The sequence below is a fragment of the Ammospiza nelsoni genome, chromosome Z, assembly GCF_027579445.1.
Source record: "Ammospiza nelsoni isolate bAmmNel1 chromosome Z, bAmmNel1.pri, whole genome shotgun sequence".
Classification (NCBI taxonomy): Eukaryota; Metazoa; Chordata; class Aves; order Passeriformes; family Passerellidae; genus Ammospiza; species Ammospiza nelsoni.
Window position 1 is genome coordinate 70,332,840 of NC_080669.1, and position 22,691 is coordinate 70,355,530.

The window sequence follows — 22,691 nt, forward strand, 5'->3', positions numbered from 1 at the left end:
ATTTCAGGTAAACACATTCACATGTACTGAGTCTGTCCTTTACTAAAAAAGAGTTTGCTCTAACAGGTAAATGTCATCATGGAACGGAAAATTTTTAAATCGATTACCAGGTAAACTTTAAATTACTTCAAACATTGAAAATGCTTATTTTTCTTAAGATACTATTCCTAAGATATTTATATCTGTGAAATGTAAGTTTTGCACTGTCATACCACATGCTACATAATATTTATCTTCTGAATAATTCTTAAAGACCAATCAGTTCACCTAAAAAAAGCAGGAAGACAGAATAGAAAAGAGCAAAATTGATCTATTGCCATTTTAGTGTAAGTTTATCATAAGGTAATTGTTTATACCCTTGAGATTTTAAAAGTTTAGGGGAATCTGTTGTAGAGGAATATATATATATATTTCTCTGTAATCTTTCCATCACAGAATCCAACAGATTTCTATCTTTTGTTATCTAACTATGAAAAAGTTAAAAAATAAAATTTGCAGCTCATCCTCCAGACAAACAGCTGAACAGTTTCTATCATGCTTAGGTAGGAAATAAATGTAGCCTCATTCTTCCACATGGTGAGAACTGAAAAAGAGAAAGTAATATAAACGAAAAAAACCCAAACCTACCAGCCATGCCTGTGTACACCTGTAATTTTTCCTTGCTACACAAATATATAGATGCATACAATCTGCATGTAAAATACCTGATGTAAAAATATGTAGAGTTGTGAGGATGCAATAGCAAAGTAAAAAAATAAACTATTACTAAACCAAGATTTTTTCAAATTTGTATTAGATGGAGTTGCCTCCTTTCCTTGGGTTAATGTTTTTCCTTCTCGTGTCTATGCAGTATATGCTCTGTTTTGACAACAGTCAGTCATGATGTGGTCCTGCTTTCCTTGGGTGCCCCAAGCTGGGATATTACTCCCTTGCCTTATAAGTTACAATAAAAGCATTTGCTATGGACAGCAAGTGCCTTTCTAACTTGGCCACTGACATGACAAATTGAAGCAGGGCCTTCAGAAACAAGTCAGCTTTCCTTGTTAACCATGCAGCATTTGCTCAGGCAAAACAACTGGTAAAATATACTTTCCTCTCTGTTTTTATTTTTTTTTAAATGCATGCTTGGATTCCTGTAGCAATTTGAAAGATGAAAAGGTTTGCATTTTACAAAACAAAACAAAAACCCAGCCCAGACAAAGAGTGGCTCAGTGCATGTGGGAATTCAATCCGTGCTTCTCTCATCCACAACAAAAATGCCTTCTATTCTAGTGAGAAAGGGAAAGGCTGGAAACTCCCATGCTGATAGTCCTGATGTTTTTCTGCTGCTACAGTGTGTCAAAGGTTAGTTCCCTCCCACCTGCATCACACTTTGCTTCTTCTAATACACAACCAAGCATTCAGACAATAAGATTAAAAATCATCTTGCTCATGGGAGTCTCTCTCAGACATTCTGTGTTCCCTTCTCAAATATCTCAGTCCAGCACACAGATAAAATCATTAACTTGTACTTAATAAGAGCTTTGTATGATTTTTTCTTTTTAAACCCTATTTACTGACTCTCACTAAAATTAGGCACAATCATAGTAGAATCAAATAATTGTCAGCAGTTTTATTCAGCATACTTGTGATCATGGGTAAGGGTGATAGATAACCAGACTTTCTTTGTTATGACCTCTTAGGAGAAAAATAATAAACTTAGTGGCATTCTGCATTATGTGACCTAAGAGTAGCTCCAAAGGAAAACAAACTGTCATTTTAAGAGATGCTACGCTACCAGTGGGTTCTAGAAATGGAAGCAGTGATATTGAAACATATACTTGAGGGGGGGAAAAAAGAAATGTTAAACTCCAAAGATTTTTTTGCAGAACAGCTTCAGATTTAAAAATGATGCCTTCGTTAAATTTTTTTGATATTGCATATTGAAGTTGAAGAAGCAAGTAATAGAAGCATTGGTAATGAGTCACCCCCCCAGCACCGACAGCAAAGTTGGTGTTCTTGTGGGGTAGCTTGATCCTGCATTGCAGTAGTTTTGGTGAAACTCCCTGACCATCAAGGCAGCACCTCTAAGGTTAGCTGCTGACTGTTATTAGTCATGGATCAAGCCCAAAGGATGAACAGAGTTTGGTTAAATTCACAGAGTTTACCTTACTCAGCAGATAAAAGAGACCACTAGTGTCATGTAATTTACAGAACAAAAAAAGAAAATGTGAAATATAAATGCAGAATTATGCTCATTTATTAATAACTGATGGACAGTACATTAAAACAAATAATTATGAAAGAACGTTGTACCTCTGAGGTACCTCATCAGAGTGATCTGCTGTATTAAGATCACATATTGTCATCAAAGTCTGGAAATTATGCAAATAGTACTAGCTACATTTAGAGGTCTGCACAAGTAAAGACTTTCCCACCTAAATAGTAATTGTCTCTCAGGAAAGGCAATGATTTTTGTGTGATGCAAAGGTGCTACCTACAGGCTTAAGCAGAGAATGACATGCAGGGAAGCTCAGGAAAAAGGATCCCATTATATGAATAAATAGAAGAGAATTAGCATTATCACTAAACTAAATACCTTTTAATTTCAGACTAAAGAACACATTTTAACAAAGTTTTAAAAATTCAAAATATCAAAGATTTTCAGTTAACCTAATTTAATTCTAAATATTAAAATGGTGTCTGTATTTTCCTGGGTTTCTTCATTTAAATCAGTTACCCTACCACAAAAAAAGAGATGCTTTCTTTTTTAATCAACAAACATTAAATAAGCTGTATGCTCTTCTGATACACTTATTTCAGGCATATTTTTATTGACAAATAAACTTGGCCACAACTATCAAAAGATCACATCTGAAGATCAAAATTAATGTTTGGTCTTACAAATACAGTTAAGTGCCAGGCAGGAAGTATTTGTATCCTATTAAATGTACATCTATCCTATACCTCTTGTGTAAACAATATTTCATTCAATACAGCGCAACTGTACTGAGAATCACTTGCCTAAAAACAGCAGCATGTCCAGTATTTTTGAGATCATGAAAAAATGCTTGGGAAAGTGCTTTAATCTAAGAGCATGCTTTCTCTTCCTCTGCATCTTTTACACATTTGTACCCCACCAGATCAGATATGGCAGATATTTATAAATATATGGAGATTTACTGGTTGGGGATATTCCTACTGATTTGAATGAACTCAATTATGAATGTAAAAGCACAGGCTCTGTTAACTTTTAGGAACAAGGGTATCTCCACCACCCTATACATGCCACTGCACTATACATCCAACGCGTAATGGTAACAGCAGTAGCAGCAGTGTTCTCTTGCATTTACCTTCAGCTAAGGCAAGCAATGCAATTGAAAACTAATATATTCTGCCTTTCAAAAAAATTCTAGTATCCTTTTTCCTTTTCCACTTTTGAGGGGGGAACAGTTTCAAAAGTAGTACGAAAATAGAAAATAAAAAGATAAATATTATTAAGTGCATTTTGTATTATATAATAGAGTAATAATTGAGAATATTTTTTTCTTTCAAATGTATAATTCAGCAGTTCTGTATTTAAAGGCTGTATTTTTCAAATCTATAGTGACAAAAAGACAGCACCCGTTCACAAGCACGATTACATAAATTTTAGAATCCCTACTGTGCTATGAAAGCATGAATTTTAAAATGAGATTTTCTTTTCTGTCCATTTGTCCAATTCTGAATTTGTTTTAGGCAGAAAATGTCCACATAATTTTTTAATTTGTATCAAATAATTGTGACATTCAGAGTCAATTATCTGATGAGCTGAAAAAGTGCCTTAGTTTACTGTCTCAGATGAACAGATAATCTAGATTAAACACTTTTCTGAAATAATTGGGATACATTAGTAGCGAATTCCAGCTTGTCTAAATACCCTATTCCAAAGAAATTGACCACAACATAAACTTAAAAATATATAAAAAATAACCTCAAAAAGAACCAATGGTACAGATGTATGCTATAGAACGACAAAAAGAGTGTTCAGCAACAATACGTATCTTTTGCTTTATTCTTAAACTACTAAATCTCTCTTAAGAACAAGATCCTATTCATACTGCTACTGATTTTAGATTCAAATTACTATGCAAAATATCCAATTATTCGTGATTTTCATATGAGATTTCAAGAATGGTGTGATCAAAACTCATCAGCTATTCCTATACATATTTTTAGAAATTGAGTAAAAAAAAAGTTTACATAACTGTAACTCCACATATACATTATTCTACATACAATATAATTACATCACAATTAAATAAGTCCAATGCTATTTTATTTATGAAAATAATACTGAATAATTTTAATAGAAATATCATTATAATTAAACTCTTCAGAGTACATTTAAGTGACTGATGAAGAGAGAACCACACAGGTGGCAGCATGTTCCTAACAACTTTATTGTGAAATTAAAATTTAACTCATTTTAAAATAAAATTGTCTGTAAATTAGTTCAGGTTGCCTTTGCTGCAGGTTGAATTTATTGATATATTATTGTATTCTGCCAATTTTCAATCAGAACGTCTGCGAGCAGTTAGTTGTAATGTTCATGGGTAGCTGGAGAAATAGCAGTAAAGTTCCTAATAGATTTCTCATTATGGCAACTAAATTTTCAATGACATGCCCGTATCCTTCTATTAATAACTGTCCTGTGACAAACTAATGCATCAAAATGTAATGCCATTTTGGTGCTGTCTATTATTTCAGATGCAAAGATATTTTTTCTCCCTTGTTAGATTTCTTAACCCGTAGCCACTATTAAATTCTGCCAAAGAGTGGGGATAGCAGATGTCTATAAACCCTCCCAGTTTCATAACAAAAGGAAAACAATGGCTTGTGGATTACTGCAAAAATATTTTTGATAGGGCAAAATTCAAAATTATTCAGTTACATGCAATTATTCTTAATTTTGCTGCATGTATATGCAATACAAACATTTCCAACTTTTAAAATCCTACCATGATTAGATAAATCATAGCTGACTTAACTAAACATTTATACCCTGCTGTAGTTTTTTCTTTGAATGCTGTAACAGAATTTACATGAAGTTCCTTCCAGGAAAAAGGCTATTATTTTTTTCTTTGGAACTTTTCCCTGAAATGTTCACAGAGTTCTTCAGAAAATCGATCAAAACTGAAAAAGTAAAATAAAATAATTTTCTTTATGAATGCTTGATGACCTTTGGCACCATTCACTATTTAGAGGCCCATAAAATAGCAGATAACATATATGACTCACAAATTACCAATTATGAAAAATTATCTGGGGTAGAATGCTGTAGTAATGCAAAAAGATGGATTACTTGTCATAAACCAACATAACTTTTGTTTGCAAATCCAGTATCTCACTTCTTTCTTTCATGTTGGGAAACTTAAAATTATTTTTAAACAGCATTAATTAAAAAAAAATGCAGCCCATCATACAAGTCAACGCTGACCCAGAATGAATCTGTTATTTTTTAACCAATATATATTTTATATTTTACTATCTGTTCTAAAAATCAAAATTCAGCAGAAATAAGATACATCACACAGCAAGCAGATAGTCCTGTACTTCAGAGGTATTGGGTTTGCTGGTTCTACCAGCCATACCTTAAAGTGTTCTCAGAGAAGTGGTGCATTTGTTATTGTCAGGTAGGCAACAGCATTTAATTAGTCAATAATCACATTTTAGAGCACAGGCATCCCCTATTTTAAAACACTCCTGCATTAGAAATTCTTCAGAGTTTTGGATTTACTTTCTTCTCTGCATCTTGAGGGAGACAGACTTTTCAATTTTTAATAGAAACAATGTGAGAAAGAATTAATGTCTGCAGAAAATAAAATAAATACAAGCTTCAGAGTACCACAGTGCAGTGCCATCAGTGTTGAGGAGTTACCTACGAAAAACTCTGTCTGGTGATGCAGCTGAGCATTCATTACACCCTCTGACTGGTAAATGACAGGACTGCTCAAATCAGAGATAAACCAAGATGAACTTTTTTTTCATCCAGAAACCAAAACCCCCCCTTGTCAGCTTTTTGCCTTCCCTGCAAACAGTGAACCCATTGCTTTTGGCACAATGCTGAGAGAAAAATACCAGCAGGAATGCTTCTGGTGCTTATGCAAGTAAGTGCTGTATCTCCCAGCTCCAGTTTAAGCGCTGACTCTTTTTTCACATACAACTTTTGCTCTGCCTGTGCCAGAATCCACACTAATCTTTGGCTTACTAACTTTGGCCAAATCGAGAGGGGACACCTGATTCATAACACCGCCAGTTACAGCTCTTAACTGTCTTGCACTGTGAGAAACAGTGGAATGATTTAATTAAAATAATTGCATTCAAATCAGACATATTAGACATTGTAAGTAAAGGAGCAGAAGGGTGAGCGCAGTGATCTGGAGACAATGAAGCATACTAACCAGAGTTTCCCAGGTTCAGATCCCAGGTCAGATACATACTCCCTGCTCCCAGCTTCAGCCGAGAGTGTGCCCGGAGGTGGCTGCCGCTGCTTTGGGGAGAATGGAGGAGTAGGCTTGTGTGTCAGGGTGGGGAGGAAGGGGGGATTAGTTGCATTGTCACTCACTAATGACAGCTGCCGGATGATTAGAAAGCACATTAGGTTCTTAACTTTAACTTTGCTAATCGCAAGATCAAACTCCTAACACCAAATTGAGGTTTTTTCATATTTAAAAAAAAAGAGGAAAAGAGAGAGCACATTTGCTGCCTAATCTGGATGTAAGGTAGTGAACAAGCATGCAGTTGTAAAAATCAACTTCGATGGAATAAAATACTTGACTGATTTAGATAGGCCTCAACAGCATCATTTGCAATGGCTATGCATACAGGACTAAGGTTTTAAGCAGAATTATTTCTTCCTATGAAATTCTGACATTCAAGAATCAATCAACAAAAGGAAAACTGCATTCAAGCATTTTGAAATTATATTTTTCAAGAAGGTGGCACTGGAGAACAGCACAGCTCTGCTACATTTACTGTAAGAAAGCAAAACCAAACCAAAACTTGCAGAAAAAGAGCTGAGTAGCCTTTATCATGACTATTCTCTGAGTAGGCTGTTGATCAAGGCAAATGTACATTAACTTCTAGGAAATGTGCAATTTTACTATGTTGTCCATATAGACAGAAATCTTACTTCTTTAACACTATGTTTGAAGCGGGTTCAAAATAGATGGTTAATGGTAAAGCTGTAATGAATGTATTTTCTTGAAGTTTGGTTGGGGTTTTTTTGTTTTGTGGTTTTTTGGAGGTTTTTTTTGTTGTTTTTTATTGTTGTTGTTGATTTTTTTGTTAGGGTTTTTTGTGTTTTGTGGGGTTTGGGGTTCTGTTGTTTGCTTTTTTGTTTTCATTTGGTTTGGTTTTTTGGTTGTTGTTTATTGTGTGTGGTTTGGTTTCTTTTTTCTCCCTTTCTTTTTTTTACTTAACCTATGGCTTTGATGCAGCTGCTCTTGGATATACAATGGTTACCCAACCATTTTATGGCTTTAACAAACCCTTACTTTCTGCCTCTCATTCTATACAATGTAGCCTCTATTTGCACCCAAGTGCTACTAAATTACAGATAAAGTTACAGCAAATTTGTTTTCTCAAAAAAGCAGCGAGGCCTAACATCCCCTGAGTAATAACAGCCTTGCTTTTAATTCAGAAGTAGAGCTGGAATAATTTTCCCTCAGAAAAGGCAACAATAGAGCTGTTCTTGCAGGGCTGAATGGGGCATGTCTCAGTTTGCAGGTGTGCAGGTGCGGCAGGGGAGAGGCAGAGAGTGCCTGACCTGGGTGGGCAGCCGAGGCTCCGGCAGGTAACTCCAGACTGGAACACCATCTATTGGATGGGGCTGACAGAGCTCTCGACTCTGAAGCAAAGAAATATGCTCCAGTGAATCAGTAATTTATAGAGATGTATCTTGTTCATACTGATGAAATCAAAGTAGCTAATAAAAATCTGAAGCACTCCTGAAGCAAAGCAGAAATGTTAAAACTCCATAAAACACAGACAAAGCGATTCTTGAATGTGAAAATACTACATTATAAAGACCTACCAATACACTGCAGTTATTTTCCAAATGTTCCAGCTAATAGACTGTGATGAAGAAATAACTTCTTTTTAATGTGTTTCACTGGAGTTGTGTTAAAGAAGCTTAATATTCAGGATTAAAATCCCTATTATGGCTGATGTGAAGCTGCAGTGCTATGAAGAGAGTGATATAATACAGAAACAAAGCTCAAATAAGGCATTAGTTACCTCTACTGTAAAATTAATCACCCCCATACATTTCCATGTTTACTTGCTGCAATATTATGATACTATTTCCAAGAGATGAAAATCAAGCACATTTAAGGAACAAGCATTAAGGGCTGTTAATGTGGTCTTATGCTGGTAATCATTGTCTTGGGAAAAGTATATTGTGTTTTACACACTAATGCTATGACGTGTTTATTAACTCAGAATCCTTCTGCTAACAGTGCTTTAAGCAAGTAATAATAAGGTGGCAAATATTAAAAAACCTACTTTTAAATTTAACTCATGTTAAAGGAATAAATTATCTGTGGGTATTATTTCTTCTTCAAGACAAAAGTGCAACAAGAACACTACGTATGAATCAAAAATTACTCAGTCCTTCTTTTTAAAGGCAAACATGCTTTAATAAACACTATTGGTATCCCTTACAGTATTGATTACCCATTTTCAAAGGAACTAGTTAGTTTTAATTTTAAAAAACACACTTTTCCTGGAAAATTAAGGATTTGTCATTGGAAAATAGATTCAAACGCATGCAGCTGTGCCTTCTGGTCTGAGATAAGGAAGAGATTTTTGTCTCTGCCTTGTAAATGAGCACCAGGAAGAAGAAGAGCAAGAAAAGCCTAACAGACACAAGCATGTAAGAACTGAGGAGAAATGTAAGGAAATACCAGAAGTTCCAATTATATAATATCATTTTTAACAGATAACTCTGCAGTGCTAATAACAGCTGTGAGAGTAGTGGTCAATCCCAAATAAATAAGACTAAATTACGTAATTTTTTTTATTTTTGAGAATCTATGTTCCCCATAGAATATTCGTACACCTGGAAAGCAGTTGGTTTCTTGCAACTTCAGAGCAACAGTAATAGCGTAGATGTTAATAATGAAAATGTACAAACTCACAGATCTGCCATAGAGTTGTAAGTCTATTCAATATCACCAGCAGCCATTTGGCTTACAGCTATTAATTTTTTTTTTCTTTTCAGTAACAATTGGAGTCACAACATTAGTTAGTTCTACTGGTAAGTGTTAATACTTACCCTGAAATAAATACAGTCTGCCACTGAATCCAAAATAAATAATACTTTTTAAATTATGTCATCTTGTTTATTGCAAAGTATTAAACAGATTGCATGTATAAACATTTTTTTTTCTTTCTAAGAGCAAATAAGGTGAACAAAAAAAACAAACAATAAAACCTGCTTTCACCAAACAAATGGTTATGACATTTACACGCTTTTTACTTCAAGGTCAACTGAAATTCTTCTTTCCTGCAGAAGTTAAATCACCTCAGCATGATACTTGGTAAAAATTTAACATTCTGTCCACACAGTTAAATGTTCCACATATTTAAAAACTATCTAGATGACAATGTTTCTTGCATAAAATGATCTTTAAGGCAGTTTTTGCTCCTCTTTATATTGCTGTGACCAGTACAAGAAGTTACTGTGCAAGATAGGCCATTGCAAACATGCAGGCTTTACCAGTGATGTGGCTAAAGCTACAAGAGTATTTTCTTCATAAAACTGCAACCACAAATTTGGCCTGAGAAATTTAAGAAAACATTCTGTCTGGACAGTAATCTGCATGATTCACCCTTGTCACCAAGATCTTTAGGTGCTGCCTTGGGAGGGATAGGAGAAAAGCACATAAAAAAGTAATTCAGGAAAGCACTATTTTTTGGAAAATGTTTTCTTAATTTTTCAGGGATGGAAAACAACCTGAGTGGCAACTTCATTAACCTTGACTGACACTATAAAATAAAAATTATGCTAATAAACTTCTGTATAACTCATACATAACTTAGAAGAAAAGTAAAAATATCCACCCTTTGTAAACTTCGTAAGTGTTTTTCTGCAACAGCGCCCTTCAGAGATTTGTCCCCTTGACATTGAAACTGTCTGCTCAGTGCACAGACTGGTTATCCCAAGTAAGGAACAACTTCTAGTGCTACAGCTTTTTCACACTCTGTCACAAGGAAATTTCCCTATCTCTGACAAAAAACAATTGTAAAAGACCACTGCTTTCCCAGGACTTCCCTACATATCTCAGTGGAGTTCCACTGGAAACAAAGCTTCTTGCATCGCAAGTCCCCCTTCATGTGGGGTATCATCATCACCACAAACAGCATCACGACCCACCAGGGATTTACAAGAATGAAACAAACACTTTCAAACACTTTCCAGGTCCAAACCATACATTAATAGAATGGTAAGCATGCAGCAGCTCTCTTTTGCTAAAAACATAGGATAAAGCTAGGTGTGGCAGACGCTCCCTCTTTAGGAAAAGAAAAACTTCACATGTAAGTTTTGCAATGGTTACTTAGGGTTGTTTTTTTAAAAGGCTTTACTTACATCACTAATAAAAGCAATTACTGCTAGTCATATAGCATTATGTGTCACTAGTAGACACAACATATGCTCTAAGGCTTTTTTAATGTTAACAGCCTGGATTTCTCATTCAGCTACTAAAACTGAAATTATAAAATTGTGAGTTAAACAATATAGGCAATAGAAATGCATATCTGAAATGTTACAAAATGGTCTAAAATGTTTTCACTTCAGTAAAATCTGGCACATTGAAAAGAACTGGTTTTTTTCCTTAATTCTTCCACTGAGACACTTATGTCATCACCTAGCAGCTACATACCTACTAAAGAAACAACTCTACAGGGATAAGCACACTGAAGATTCCTTAAGTAGCAATAGGAAGAAACTGGTAGTTTAATTTCTGAATTTAATTTCTGTCCTTTCTAAGTCTTTTACACACTGTATTTTCAAAAGCTTTGAAAAAATTGCTTCTCAGTCTGATTTACCTTACTTGAGCTTTTCTTACCAAAACACAACATATCTGCTTCTTTTGTTACTACATTGCAACTTTTGGCAAAACCATGACATTACATTATTTTAACTACTGAATGGCCCAGAGAAATCAGTGTGTTCTACAGTTCTCTCACTTCAAAACAAACCTTATAATACCCATTGCTTCTAAAATAAAAAGGAGGTAAAACACTCTGTAATGCGACTTTATAATGTGTTGGTTCTCATAACACTTATCAATAAAAGGTGATGAAAAAGATATAACTCAATCATGTGCAGTATCTAAGTCATGGAAGTTTAAATGGCCAAGATCTTCTGAGATAACTGTAAAATAGCACCTCAGGGAACCTGAGGATGATAGGGTACACAACTACCTTAGAACACCCAAGCTACTTATTAATTATCCAAATTCAGTGTCAATGATGTCTGAATTCTTTCAAGTGCTAATTTTTTCATTCAGTACTGTGTTTTGCACTGCAGAAGAGAGTACAAGTAAGAATTAGTGATGCGATGTAAGTCTTTCCTGGGGGCCCGATGGTCCACTCTGCAACCCTGCCCAGTTACACCAGGCAGTGGGGGATCAGAAACATTCTGCAAAGTAAGACTGCAACTCACACTAATTGGCTGCCCAGATTTCTAGTCACATCACAGTCCTAACAGGAAATCTAAGCTTGCTTTTAGAACTTGTTAGGTAATGCTAAAAACAGGAGAATGAATAATAGTTTTTGTAAACTTCCTCAATTTTTCATCAACCACATTTTCATCCATCAGACTTCTTGATGTATCAAGTTACAATAGCATTCAAAAAGGTTTGGTAGTCAAATATTTTCAGAATACTGTCAGCTTTCAAAGGAGAATATATGGGGAAAATGGTGTAATATTGGAGGAAAAGTCTAAGACATGGGATACCAATGCTTTATGCTGCTGTGTATTCCTGTTCGATAAAACACAAAATAAAGAAAGTAATTTCCCATGCAGCATAGGTGTTTTCAAGATTTAATGCCTTAAGATTATGAAGAAACTCAGAACAGCATCCAGTTAGGTACTAAAATATATATGCAGGTAAAATAAACACCTATGGGAGCAATTAAAGTGCTTAAAGGTAGAGCTAGTGACATTTTCGACACCCTTGGTGGGCATCCCAGTCACCTGGATGGTGATGGCAGAAATGACAGAGAACCTAAGACAGACACATACTCTTCTGGGACAGTAGCTGGACAGCACACAGGATGCTCTACATTACTGAAAATGGCACAGGTCTGTGCTTGGGCAATAAATCTCACTGCTAAACTGGTTTAGCAAGTATGCAGTCACTCTGTGAAGAAAGTAAAATGAAAGTGACTTTTTATACACAAAATAAAGTACTTAAAGAGGCTTTACATATACAAATATTCCTGCATCTTTCTTTGTATCAGATTTGCAGACACACAATTTGCAAAATAAAAGATATGGACTGATGACAGCAGGTTTTCCACACCAGTATCATTACTCATTTGTTATAGTTAAGAGCTGTATTTTTAATCATAGCTGGTGCTGGTATGTTCTTTCAATATTAATAGCTAACGGATCTCTTCGGTCCTATATACCAGTTTTTTCTGCTATTTTTTTCTTTCCTATTCCACCTTCTAAAGCTTGGCACAAAGTATAGCTAAGTGTTGTAAAAAGCTTAAATTCCATTGTAATTTTGAAGAGGTCCAACATTAGTTCTGCTGATAATATCGAAAATTAGGAGGAGGGGAAACAGAACTTAAAACACTTTTCTTTTTCTCTCCTTTACTTTGGAAAAAAATGCCACCAAACCCCACAGCAGTCTGGTCCACCTATTTTTCTAAGTTGTTGGTGTGGATACAGATTACAAAAAGCTGAAAGACTCATATACATGTGTGCAACATGCATCAGAAATTAATCTTGTTCCTGGCCTTGCCATTACCATGACGCTTTACCTCTGCAAATCTTTTGAGAATAGGCAGTTTTGACAGCATCAACAATTTTTGGAAAGGCTTTTTTGGGGAGATAAGAAAAGCTTTTCCAACTACCTAACCAGCACTTATTCAAATTTCAAATTCTAGACAAGAGATGGCAAGGAAAATTTGACGATACGTTTCACCCAGGTTTAGCAAAAAAATCCTATTTGAAGGTTGTATCTTCAGTAATAGTATCCATGATGGGAACATCTACAAGTTTTTTAATATGTGTGAAATTCTCATTCTCTTACAATTACAGTGTCAAAAACAAGGAAAATATGTAATAATTATGACAAATGCATTCCAACCCTTGATGGTATCATACCAAATCTCTCTGGCAACATAACCTTTGTCTTTCTTCTTTGAGTGACATTGCTTCCAAATACACACAAGTGATTGTTTCCCTTTTTACTGAGGAAAAGCTCAGTAAATTGATGAAATTTCTTTCTGTCTCATATCCTTCTAGGAACCAGTTCTTTTAAATCCTGTTTCCTTTTCAATTAATTAATGTGACGCCACCAGAACTAAAAAGCATATGTGCAAGAGAACTAACACTTAATCAAAAGCTAGGGACGCTATTATGTCATTTTCACACATGAATTCTGTAATGTTAGAAAACAAGTGAAGGTGAGTTAGACCTGAAAAATGACTTGGATGCAGGGAGAGTCATTTTATCAATATTTGAGAGGCTGAAAAAGAAAGAAAAGTATCTTCTCTGTGTGTGCATGTACACATATAGAATAAATAAAAGGAATAAGAACAGGAATAGGAGAACGTGCTCATAAGAAGCTTTAATTTGAGGCTAACATTTATCATCACATGAGGGCACTCTGCTTCCAAGTGAGAAACAAAATAAGTTTATTTATGAGTAAAATAATGAGCTCATTGCTCAAGTAGGCAATTAAGTACCTTACCGAAGCCATTTTGGGATACCAAACACTTTGAAGATTATATATTCCCTCATGGTCCACAGTGAGTGTACTTCTTTGTAAAGAATGGTTCTCTTTAATTACTCAGTTATGAAAAATACTTTAAAAGCAAGGGAATATTTTTGATAATGCCCATCTTAAACTTTTCATTAAACTACCAAATTTAAATTTTAACTTTTTGTGCACTCTGACATTTTTGTCTGGCATTTTCATTAATTTTGCAACATACATAGCTGAAATGTTAACTGATCAATACTTTGTCTCTCTCCTGTAGCACTAGAGCAAAGCTCCCTGAGGACCATGGAGCACTACAGAAATTAAATGTGTATCAAATGTTAATGTTAAACACAGCAGTACTTACTGTATAATGACTGAAATGGTTAAAAGAATTTCAAATGGACAGATGGTAGCACAAATTATTTACAATCCCATGTCAAGATTAAAGTTTGTCCCATAAAATAATCACTGACTCACACTGAAGTGTGTCCTTTTACTGATAGCCCCATTGTCCAATTATTTTTCTGCTCATTATAGTATTGCTAGAGAATTAGAGAATTGCTAGTATCATTAGAGAATTTTTAGTTCGGAAAAAAAGAATACACACCTTTTTCCCCTCAAGTTGCACCCACTGACATCTATAAGAACAGAAATGTCTGGTTAAGAAGCTGATGGAAATTAGGCCAAACTTAGGAGACATTTCAGGGCCCACAGCAGATTAATCTGAAGAAAAAACATCCACTTTTGTATACTTTACTAAAGTTCTTCCTCCTACCATATTAATTACCAAATAGTAATAAAAAAAAATTAACTGCTAAAGACTGCAAAGGTCTGTTTTAAACAGAGAAAAAGATGTGATTTTATAGCAAATGCTCTCTACATATTCTGTTTTTCCCCACTGTATTTAAGTCTTAAGAAGCATAAATATAAGTACATAACACATTCTTTATCAGCATAGACATGGGACATAATAAAGCTGTTATGGAACTCAAATATTAACTTAATTGCTATGCACTTCCTTTATTTAACAGGAAATAAATACAAAAAATCAGGAGGGAATATAGAATTTCATAATTGCTCTAAGATAAAGTCATATGCTAGCAAGACCAACCTATCATTCATGAGCTATTTATTAGTATCTTTAAGTATCTGAAAAATAACAGCTATTAATACATCACAGTTATATATATATATATATATATATATATATATATATATATAAATACACACGCATGTATAAAATTTTTCTTCTGCTGCAAATTACCAAAGCATAAGAATAAGAAATGGAGGGAAAATTCGCAGCTATTCAAAAAAATCCCCAGTGAATGTGATGAGTTTATGAAGTTTATCAGAAACAGGTAAAATAATGTTTAGTTGAGGAAGTGCATAATCTAGAACATTGAAAATGTAACTTGGAGTTTCTGTATCATTGACCTGATGCCTTTGAACAGATTTTGGAAAGAATCATCCTAAATCTTCAGTACAACATTTCTGTACCTAAAATGCCCCAAATAATGTAAAAGTTTGAGACAGATAAGCTCAGGAATGTAAATAATCAGCAAGCCCTTTCAAGCCTTGGTGAGTACCAGTGTGACTTTCCAAGGAGAATGACTGTAAAAAGAACTGCAGTGAAGAGTGCACAAAGCATATGATGTAACTTATTATAGTTAACATATTAATCAAAGTTTTCTGTAGGTTTCCAAGAGAAGTTTTCCTTTCCTAATCAATCTTAGAAATTACATTTTTGGAAACTGAGCTATTCTGCCAGAATTTCTTCACCTATGGTCCCCCATATCCCCATTAGAAAGAAAAGTCACATGGTAAAAAAGTATCCATTACTGTAATGCCAAGAACACGGGGCACTGGGAGATACACAAAATCAATCCTTACACCAATCCTAGGTGAAATAACTAACTCTGTATCAGGATGCACCCATCACAGCATATTTTCAAATCCAATAGGATAGAAGAAGTGGTTAGTTTAAAGCTTTACTTCTCATATGTTGTTTCTTTTTCTGGCTAAAGAGCTGAATACCCCCAGAACAGCCTGTTTCTCATCTCCTTTCTGGAACTGACATTTCAATGTGAGATTTTCTAGCCTCTAGAAGACAACTTCACAAGGAGATATAATTTGTATAATAGTGAAGAGAAAATGAAACATATACATACATTAATTTTATACACTCTATTAAATGCAAATGTAACCCTAGTGCAAGTATAATTCATCATAACACAAGCAAGTGGATCACTCCCGAGATTTCAACAGCCTATGAAAGTCTAGAAACCATCTAAACCCAAAGCTTATAATCATGATAAAAATTCACATATATTTGACTTGGCCAGCAAAGACTTCTTCTGCCTGACAAAGGAATGATTTGATCCTTGGAGAGGATAATATCAGGTCAAAAAGCACAAGGATGCATTTTGGATGCAGAAGTGGAATACATCTGTACAATCACAGCACTGATATAATCATAAAAATTTACTGCAACACCTACATAAGCAAAAAAATACTGTAAGAAAACCAAGAAAATCAGATTGTTTAAAATATATGTCTCCCTATATAAATAGGGAGAATAGGTATGAAAAATATATAAATAAATATATATTATTTTATAGATATGTTCATATTTTTCATACCTATTTATATATAAATACATAAATAGGTATGAAAAATATGAACATATCTATAAAAATATAACCAGGAAAATGTTTCTACTGCAATACGCTGTAACTATAATAGTAACATATACTGATTATTGGCCTCCCTACTTAAATTCTGTTTTACATACTACTACTACTACTTATTATTATTATTATTATGACACTGATTTTTTTCTATGACCAGAAACAATTACATTTTAACAGCAACCACTACTTCCACAGCCACAGAAGTGTGCCAGCAGAAAAAAATTAATTTGCCAAAGAACAGTATGTCTTTCCATTTTCCTTTCTTCCACTGGCAACAGTGTTCCATACCCATATTAAAATCTGACTTAGAGTGATGAATACTTACTAACTGAAGCAGTTATAGCAACATGAAACATTTGAGTTTTATGTTGAAACCTGTATCTTCCTATGAAGTGTTGATAACTGTTAACTGAAATAATAGATCACGTCTCTATAGCAAACAGCAGCAAGCATATTTTGTCTTTCCACACAGTGCCATTACTACAGACACTGGCAAAAGTACAACCCCCTTTGAATAGCACTTGTATCTCCTGTACTCCCAATGAACATGGCAACCAAGGGTTTAACAAGCAACACAGTAAAAACAGAGCCCTGCTAGGAGAAACTTTCTGCAAAACAGCATAATTTAGGGACAGACCCAACCACCCCACCCCATTTTATTGCACAGCCAACTACCAAAGCCTGGTTTGATTTCTTCAAATTTGAGGCACCTGACCTTCAGGCACCCAAGTAAAAAGTACTGTCACAAGATGATGTCTATAATTATTCAAAGTTATACTGAAACCCTTCCCTGTTCATAATCATAGTGGAACGGCTACTAATCTCAGTATCTCTCAGCTAATTAAAAAAACTTTGAAATTCCAGAAAGTATGTCCATTCATACATTTCTATTCTGTAATGAAAAAATAATGGTTTTGTTTGTAGCTCTTATGATTTTAAAAATAAAGAGGTATTTATCTGAGTAACACAATGCAATCTAGAATTGTGCTTGTAATTCTTAAAATTTAATAGAAAAATAAGGTTAATAATAATGAAGATAATATTCCTGAAGAAACAGCAATTTTGTTTAAATTGCTAAAAACAAATTCACTTAAAACCATTCACTAAAAACTATGACCAGAGCTTGCTGCCTAAAAGGTACTAATTTGTTTGCATTTATGTTTTTAAAGTTGGGTTTGTTTTATTTTGGTCGATTTTTTTTCTAGGAACACCACCTTTGAATAATTAGTAATCAAAATACTTTGAGAGTCATTATTCAATATGCAGGGGGATCTAACAAATTTTAATGAACATCATTTGTGAGAAGCTTAAAATATATTATCCATAGCTCACTGGCTCTATTTTGATTTGCATCACCTGCTTGCGACTTATAAAATCAATTACTTTTTTACTATAAATATACAATTATAAATTTTAAAAATCATTCTATCTTGTTTGTGTGACATTTTAAACTTAATTACTTTTTAAAAAAACTGAATAAACGTGACTGATGATATTATCATAATGCAAACTTCTAAATAAATTAAAAAGAAACCACCAATCTACACAGTATTGTAGAGCACAAACACACTGGGATGATTAAAAATAGTATAAAGAAGATCATACCAAAAAAGCAGCTAGACTTCTTGGAGGAGAATCCCAGTCAAAACAACTGCTAATATAGCAGACAGCAGTAACGAGCGCCATGATACAATGCTTCATCCGGATGAAGTTCCTTAACAGCAGCTGTTAAAAAGATGAAAGACTGAAAATATTTCAAAACCCCCAAAAAGTTTCAGGAGAGGCTCACGCTAACAATACTGTCATTCTTAATTTGGGTGAAAGGCTGAGAAAATATTAAGCTCTCTACCTCCTAAATTGAGCAAGTTAATGTAAAATCTGAAACTTGGAAGAAGGAGAATTTGCTAATTGTATCAATTGGTATTTGTTGAATTTAATTCTAGATTGTACAAAAATTGTTCAGCATTCAAACACCACTTGCAAAATTTCACATATTATTTTATTAATTAGATTTCAGTTTCATTAAGCCTTTAACAAATGTTGGCCATTTTTAATAAAAAGATGCTGCAGGACACTAACCTGAAACTATGCAACACTACTGCTCTAATTTAATTAAGATATCTGCACCATTTAACATTTTTAACAAATTTGTCTCTCTGATTTATTTTGAAAGGATTGTTTTAAGTATTTACCAAAGTAATCTACATATTTTCAAATTACATATATGTAAGACATAACAACTCTAGGTTTTGATTCTAGAAAATGTACTTAAATCCTCTAAAATGGAAACACACCTCACAACAAAAAGTTGGACAAACCAGTGAATGATATGTGTACTGAGACACATAGAAAATGGTCACTCCTGCCATCTGCAAAAGTTACAATGCCATTTTCATTCATGAAAATAGGAAGAAGAATGAATCTTGAGTAAAAAGCTTTGTTGCTTTTTTGATGGAAAAGTAGTGCAAAATTCAGCTTTAGTAACTGCATTACTCAAAATTGCTAATAAAGAAATATTCTGCCTCTTGAAATGTTTTGTTTTATGAACTACATCATAAACTGATATAAAATTCATCCGGCAGATAATCTAAACCATGATTAAGAATGCAGGCTTTCAGAAACAAAGAAAGCAGTTCTGAGACCTTTGACTTTTCACTGAAAACAACAAAAATCTTGTTCCCATAGTCCAACAAATTCTCTCAATTTAAGACACAACATTTGTGGAATAAGAAAAAATGAGGCCAAAGTAGTTTGAGTGCAGAAGAATATGTGTATTTAAATAATTTTTTACCGAAGCATTAAAACTGTGTGTAGCAAATATATTCAGAGGAAAAAAGAGTCAAGACATTTCCTATTCCTGGGATTCTAAAGAATTTCAGTCTGCTATCACCTTTGATTCAAACCTTAGTCAAGTAACTTCCTTGAAATTTGGCTAAAAGAATGATGACTCTTTACCTTGCAACAAATGGAGAACTTTCAGGTCGAAGTTAACAGCAAAAATTTATGCAAGACTTATTTTACATGCACCTGTGCAATAATCTGATATGTGTGAAACCTGATGGTTTCAACTGTGTTCTTATTCATGTATTTCATGGAAATTAGGCAGCAATTTATAGAGGAGACACATTAAACCTGTGTATTCCATTTCTGACTTCTCAACCTATCATATTCTTTTGTAAATAGGTAATGAAAATGTTATTCTTTACTCTCAGCAGTAGGATACCAGATATTTGAATGCTCACACTTGATATTAAGGATTTTAGAAGGGATTAGTGTTTCCTTACTCTTTACCTGTTTAGACAGTCTGTCTTCCTCTTCAATGTACTTCTGTTCTTTGGGCATTAAGGTTCGTATGCTGGCTTTCACCTATGCATTAAAATGCATGTCAGTAATTCAAGTTTACTTGCTCCTCACTAGTTACACAAGCTTCAATTCACAAAATTTACCAAGTTTCAAAGTCATGGCTGCCAAGCTCGGGACACATAAGCATACACAGAGACAAGAGTTGCTACTCTGTACATTAGCAGCAAGACCAGCAGCAGCAGCAACAAAAAGAGTGGGTGTGCCAAGCAGTGGCAGAAGAGTATTCTGTAGTATACATCAAGGCTTAGAGAAAATGAGGAATGACAGAAATTCTCTACAAATCAGGAACAAAAGCTTTCATGAAACTGAACTCTTTAGCAGTACAAAAAAACCCAAAGTTAAGACTTACAGCATTAAAAATCACATCTATTTCAAGATAGATGACCCCCTTTGTTGGCCCTGTCAGCTGCTTGTTTTTCAAGACGTAGGCTTTCTGTTCACCATTTTGAATCTGCAGGAAAAGGACATGACAGCCGTCTGTCTTGCGGTCTCCGCTGAATACACCCCCCCGGTGACCCCTGACCCCCAGCTGCTGAAACTGACAGAGAACCCAAAACAACTGTGGCAATTCTGACAAGTACCTGTTCATTACCAGGACCGAGTCTGTCAGGAAAAATTAACTATCATGGGATTCAACATGGCCGTGAATAGAGTATGTTAAAATTTTAGTGTTCTTATTACAGACCTTGGTTGAGAAATGACAGACTCAGAGCTGCAAATTTTTATTTTTTTTTTTTTCTCTTTCCCTCCTTCAGCAGGAAAAATTCAGAGCAGTATGTCAGGTGAATGAAGCTTACAGACAGCAATGGTATAGCAACTTTGCCTAGAAAGTCAGCGCTTCGATCACGGTCTTCGTCGTAAACTGTCACTTCAAGCACTGAGTGGATGTCCTTTATATTGCTACAAAGAGAGAAGTACACACAGAAGAAAGAAGTCACTTACACCAGTGAGTACCAAGGACAAAACTGTAAAAGGTTAACACAGATACCCATCTGTTTTTCCAAGCCATGGAGGAGAACTGAGATTAAGTGAATGAGACATCTCTGCATATAACCAAAATGATTTCTAAGGGCTGCAATGATTACTCTCTCTCTCTCTCTCTGCAAAGCTTTTTATGATCGAAATTCTTTCTAGGGACCAAAATGCTTTCTAATCACTCTTTCTCTCCGAAAGGCTTTTCCAGCACAAGTTTTCTGAAGGACGTTGCTTTAAATCTCCTGCCTGGGGTTTGCACTGCATGACCTGCAAGAAGCAGCACTGGGGGATTTATAGCACCAGCAGAAGGATAGAGAGCTTTTAAAAGCTGCTCTAAAACACCGCTACCCTTGTGGCAGTTCTTACTGCAAATACAATGAAACCTGTAGGTTTATAAATGGAAATAATTACAATCTACAAGAGCTTATCCTTGCAATAAGAACAGATTCTTTGTTTCTGAATTTCTCATTTAATTACAAATATACAACAAATTACAGCAAATAAAGAACAAATAATATGGAACAATGCATCTCTCAGGTACAACTGAGGAAAAAAGACTGCAAGCTATTAAACACTCCACTGCCATGCACAGGATATGTCACTCTACATGTAAACTTTTGGGTGAAAAATTCATATTCCTTATTTGAATAAAAAAATTACTTGAGAGAACTCATATTTGATTGAATGGCAGATCCAGGAAATACAAATTCAAGCAAAGCAGTTCAACTTCAGTAAAATATACTCCTCCAGATGAGGGATTGCTAGCCCAAAATTAATTAAGAAATCTGAATATAAATGCAAATGTACATAGAAGAAAGGCACTGAAAGCCTTTAGAGGTTTTCTATTCGATTTCTGATTAGTCTTTTGTCCTCTACAAATCTAGGCAATTCCTTGTGCACAGAACATTGTCAAGAAGCAGACGATGATTAGTTATTGGCTCTATTGGTAAATAACTAGAAATATATAATGAATTTTAGCATGGTTTTGCAGATACAGAAATGTGAACTACTATAATAAGCTGTTGGAAAGTACAACTACTGTGAGATTTGTTTCTTTTGCTCTGAGTTAATTTCTGAGACCTCACTGCAGGTCACAAAACCGATACTAAATACATAAATGATAAATCTAGAGGGGAAAATAAAAATTAAAATCAGACTGAGTTTTCACCTTAAGGGCAAAATATAGCATTTTAATGTACAACAAAGTGAAGTAAGTGTACATTAAACTAAATCTTCTACTGCTTTAGCAGAGGATTGTTACTGATTTCAGCAGCAGTGATCAGTTTTTTCTACTCACTGGTGTCACATTACAGTCAGACAGACAGAAGGGAGAAAAAAAAGGCAATTGAGCAAGGCAAACAACACGGATTTTGTCTGTGGAAGACCTTTTTTCTATTTTGTCAAAGCCTTTAACTGTCTTCAAAATAACAAAAGGATAGAAGAACCAATCACATCACTCCTCAATCAATTGTTTTAGACTGCATTTTTCGCAACAGCTGTCTTGTACTAGTATGATACTAGATGGTATTGTGAGAAGGGCAGTTAGTAAATGGAGACAAGAAGAAATTATTTAATCATATTTCAGAGAAATATAAATGCATGAGGAATTTCTAACTGTATGTACCTATCTAATGTTTTTTACAGTTAACAACCATATTTTAATAAAGGTCATATTCACAGTATCTTTTTTTCCCCA

At 34.5% G+C, this 22,691-nt stretch overlaps 1 protein-coding gene across 2 annotated transcripts in view; it reads right to left on the minus strand.

Moving 5' to 3' along the window:
• Positions 1–22,691, minus strand: part of MCTP1 (multiple C2 and transmembrane domain containing 1) — a 216,180-nt gene that overhangs the window by 78,143 nt on the left and 115,346 nt on the right. For both annotated transcript variants that reach the window (XM_059492828.1, XM_059492829.1), the window contains 4 exons: positions 20,818–20,920; positions 20,370–20,471; positions 19,949–20,023; positions 18,263–18,382 (listed from right to left, as the gene is read on the minus strand). In XM_059492828.1, coding sequence (XP_059348811.1) covers positions 18,263–18,382; positions 19,949–20,023; positions 20,370–20,471; positions 20,818–20,920 — 400 coding nt within the window. The remainder of the gene's footprint in view (positions 1–18,262; positions 18,383–19,948; positions 20,024–20,369; positions 20,472–20,817; positions 20,921–22,691) is intronic.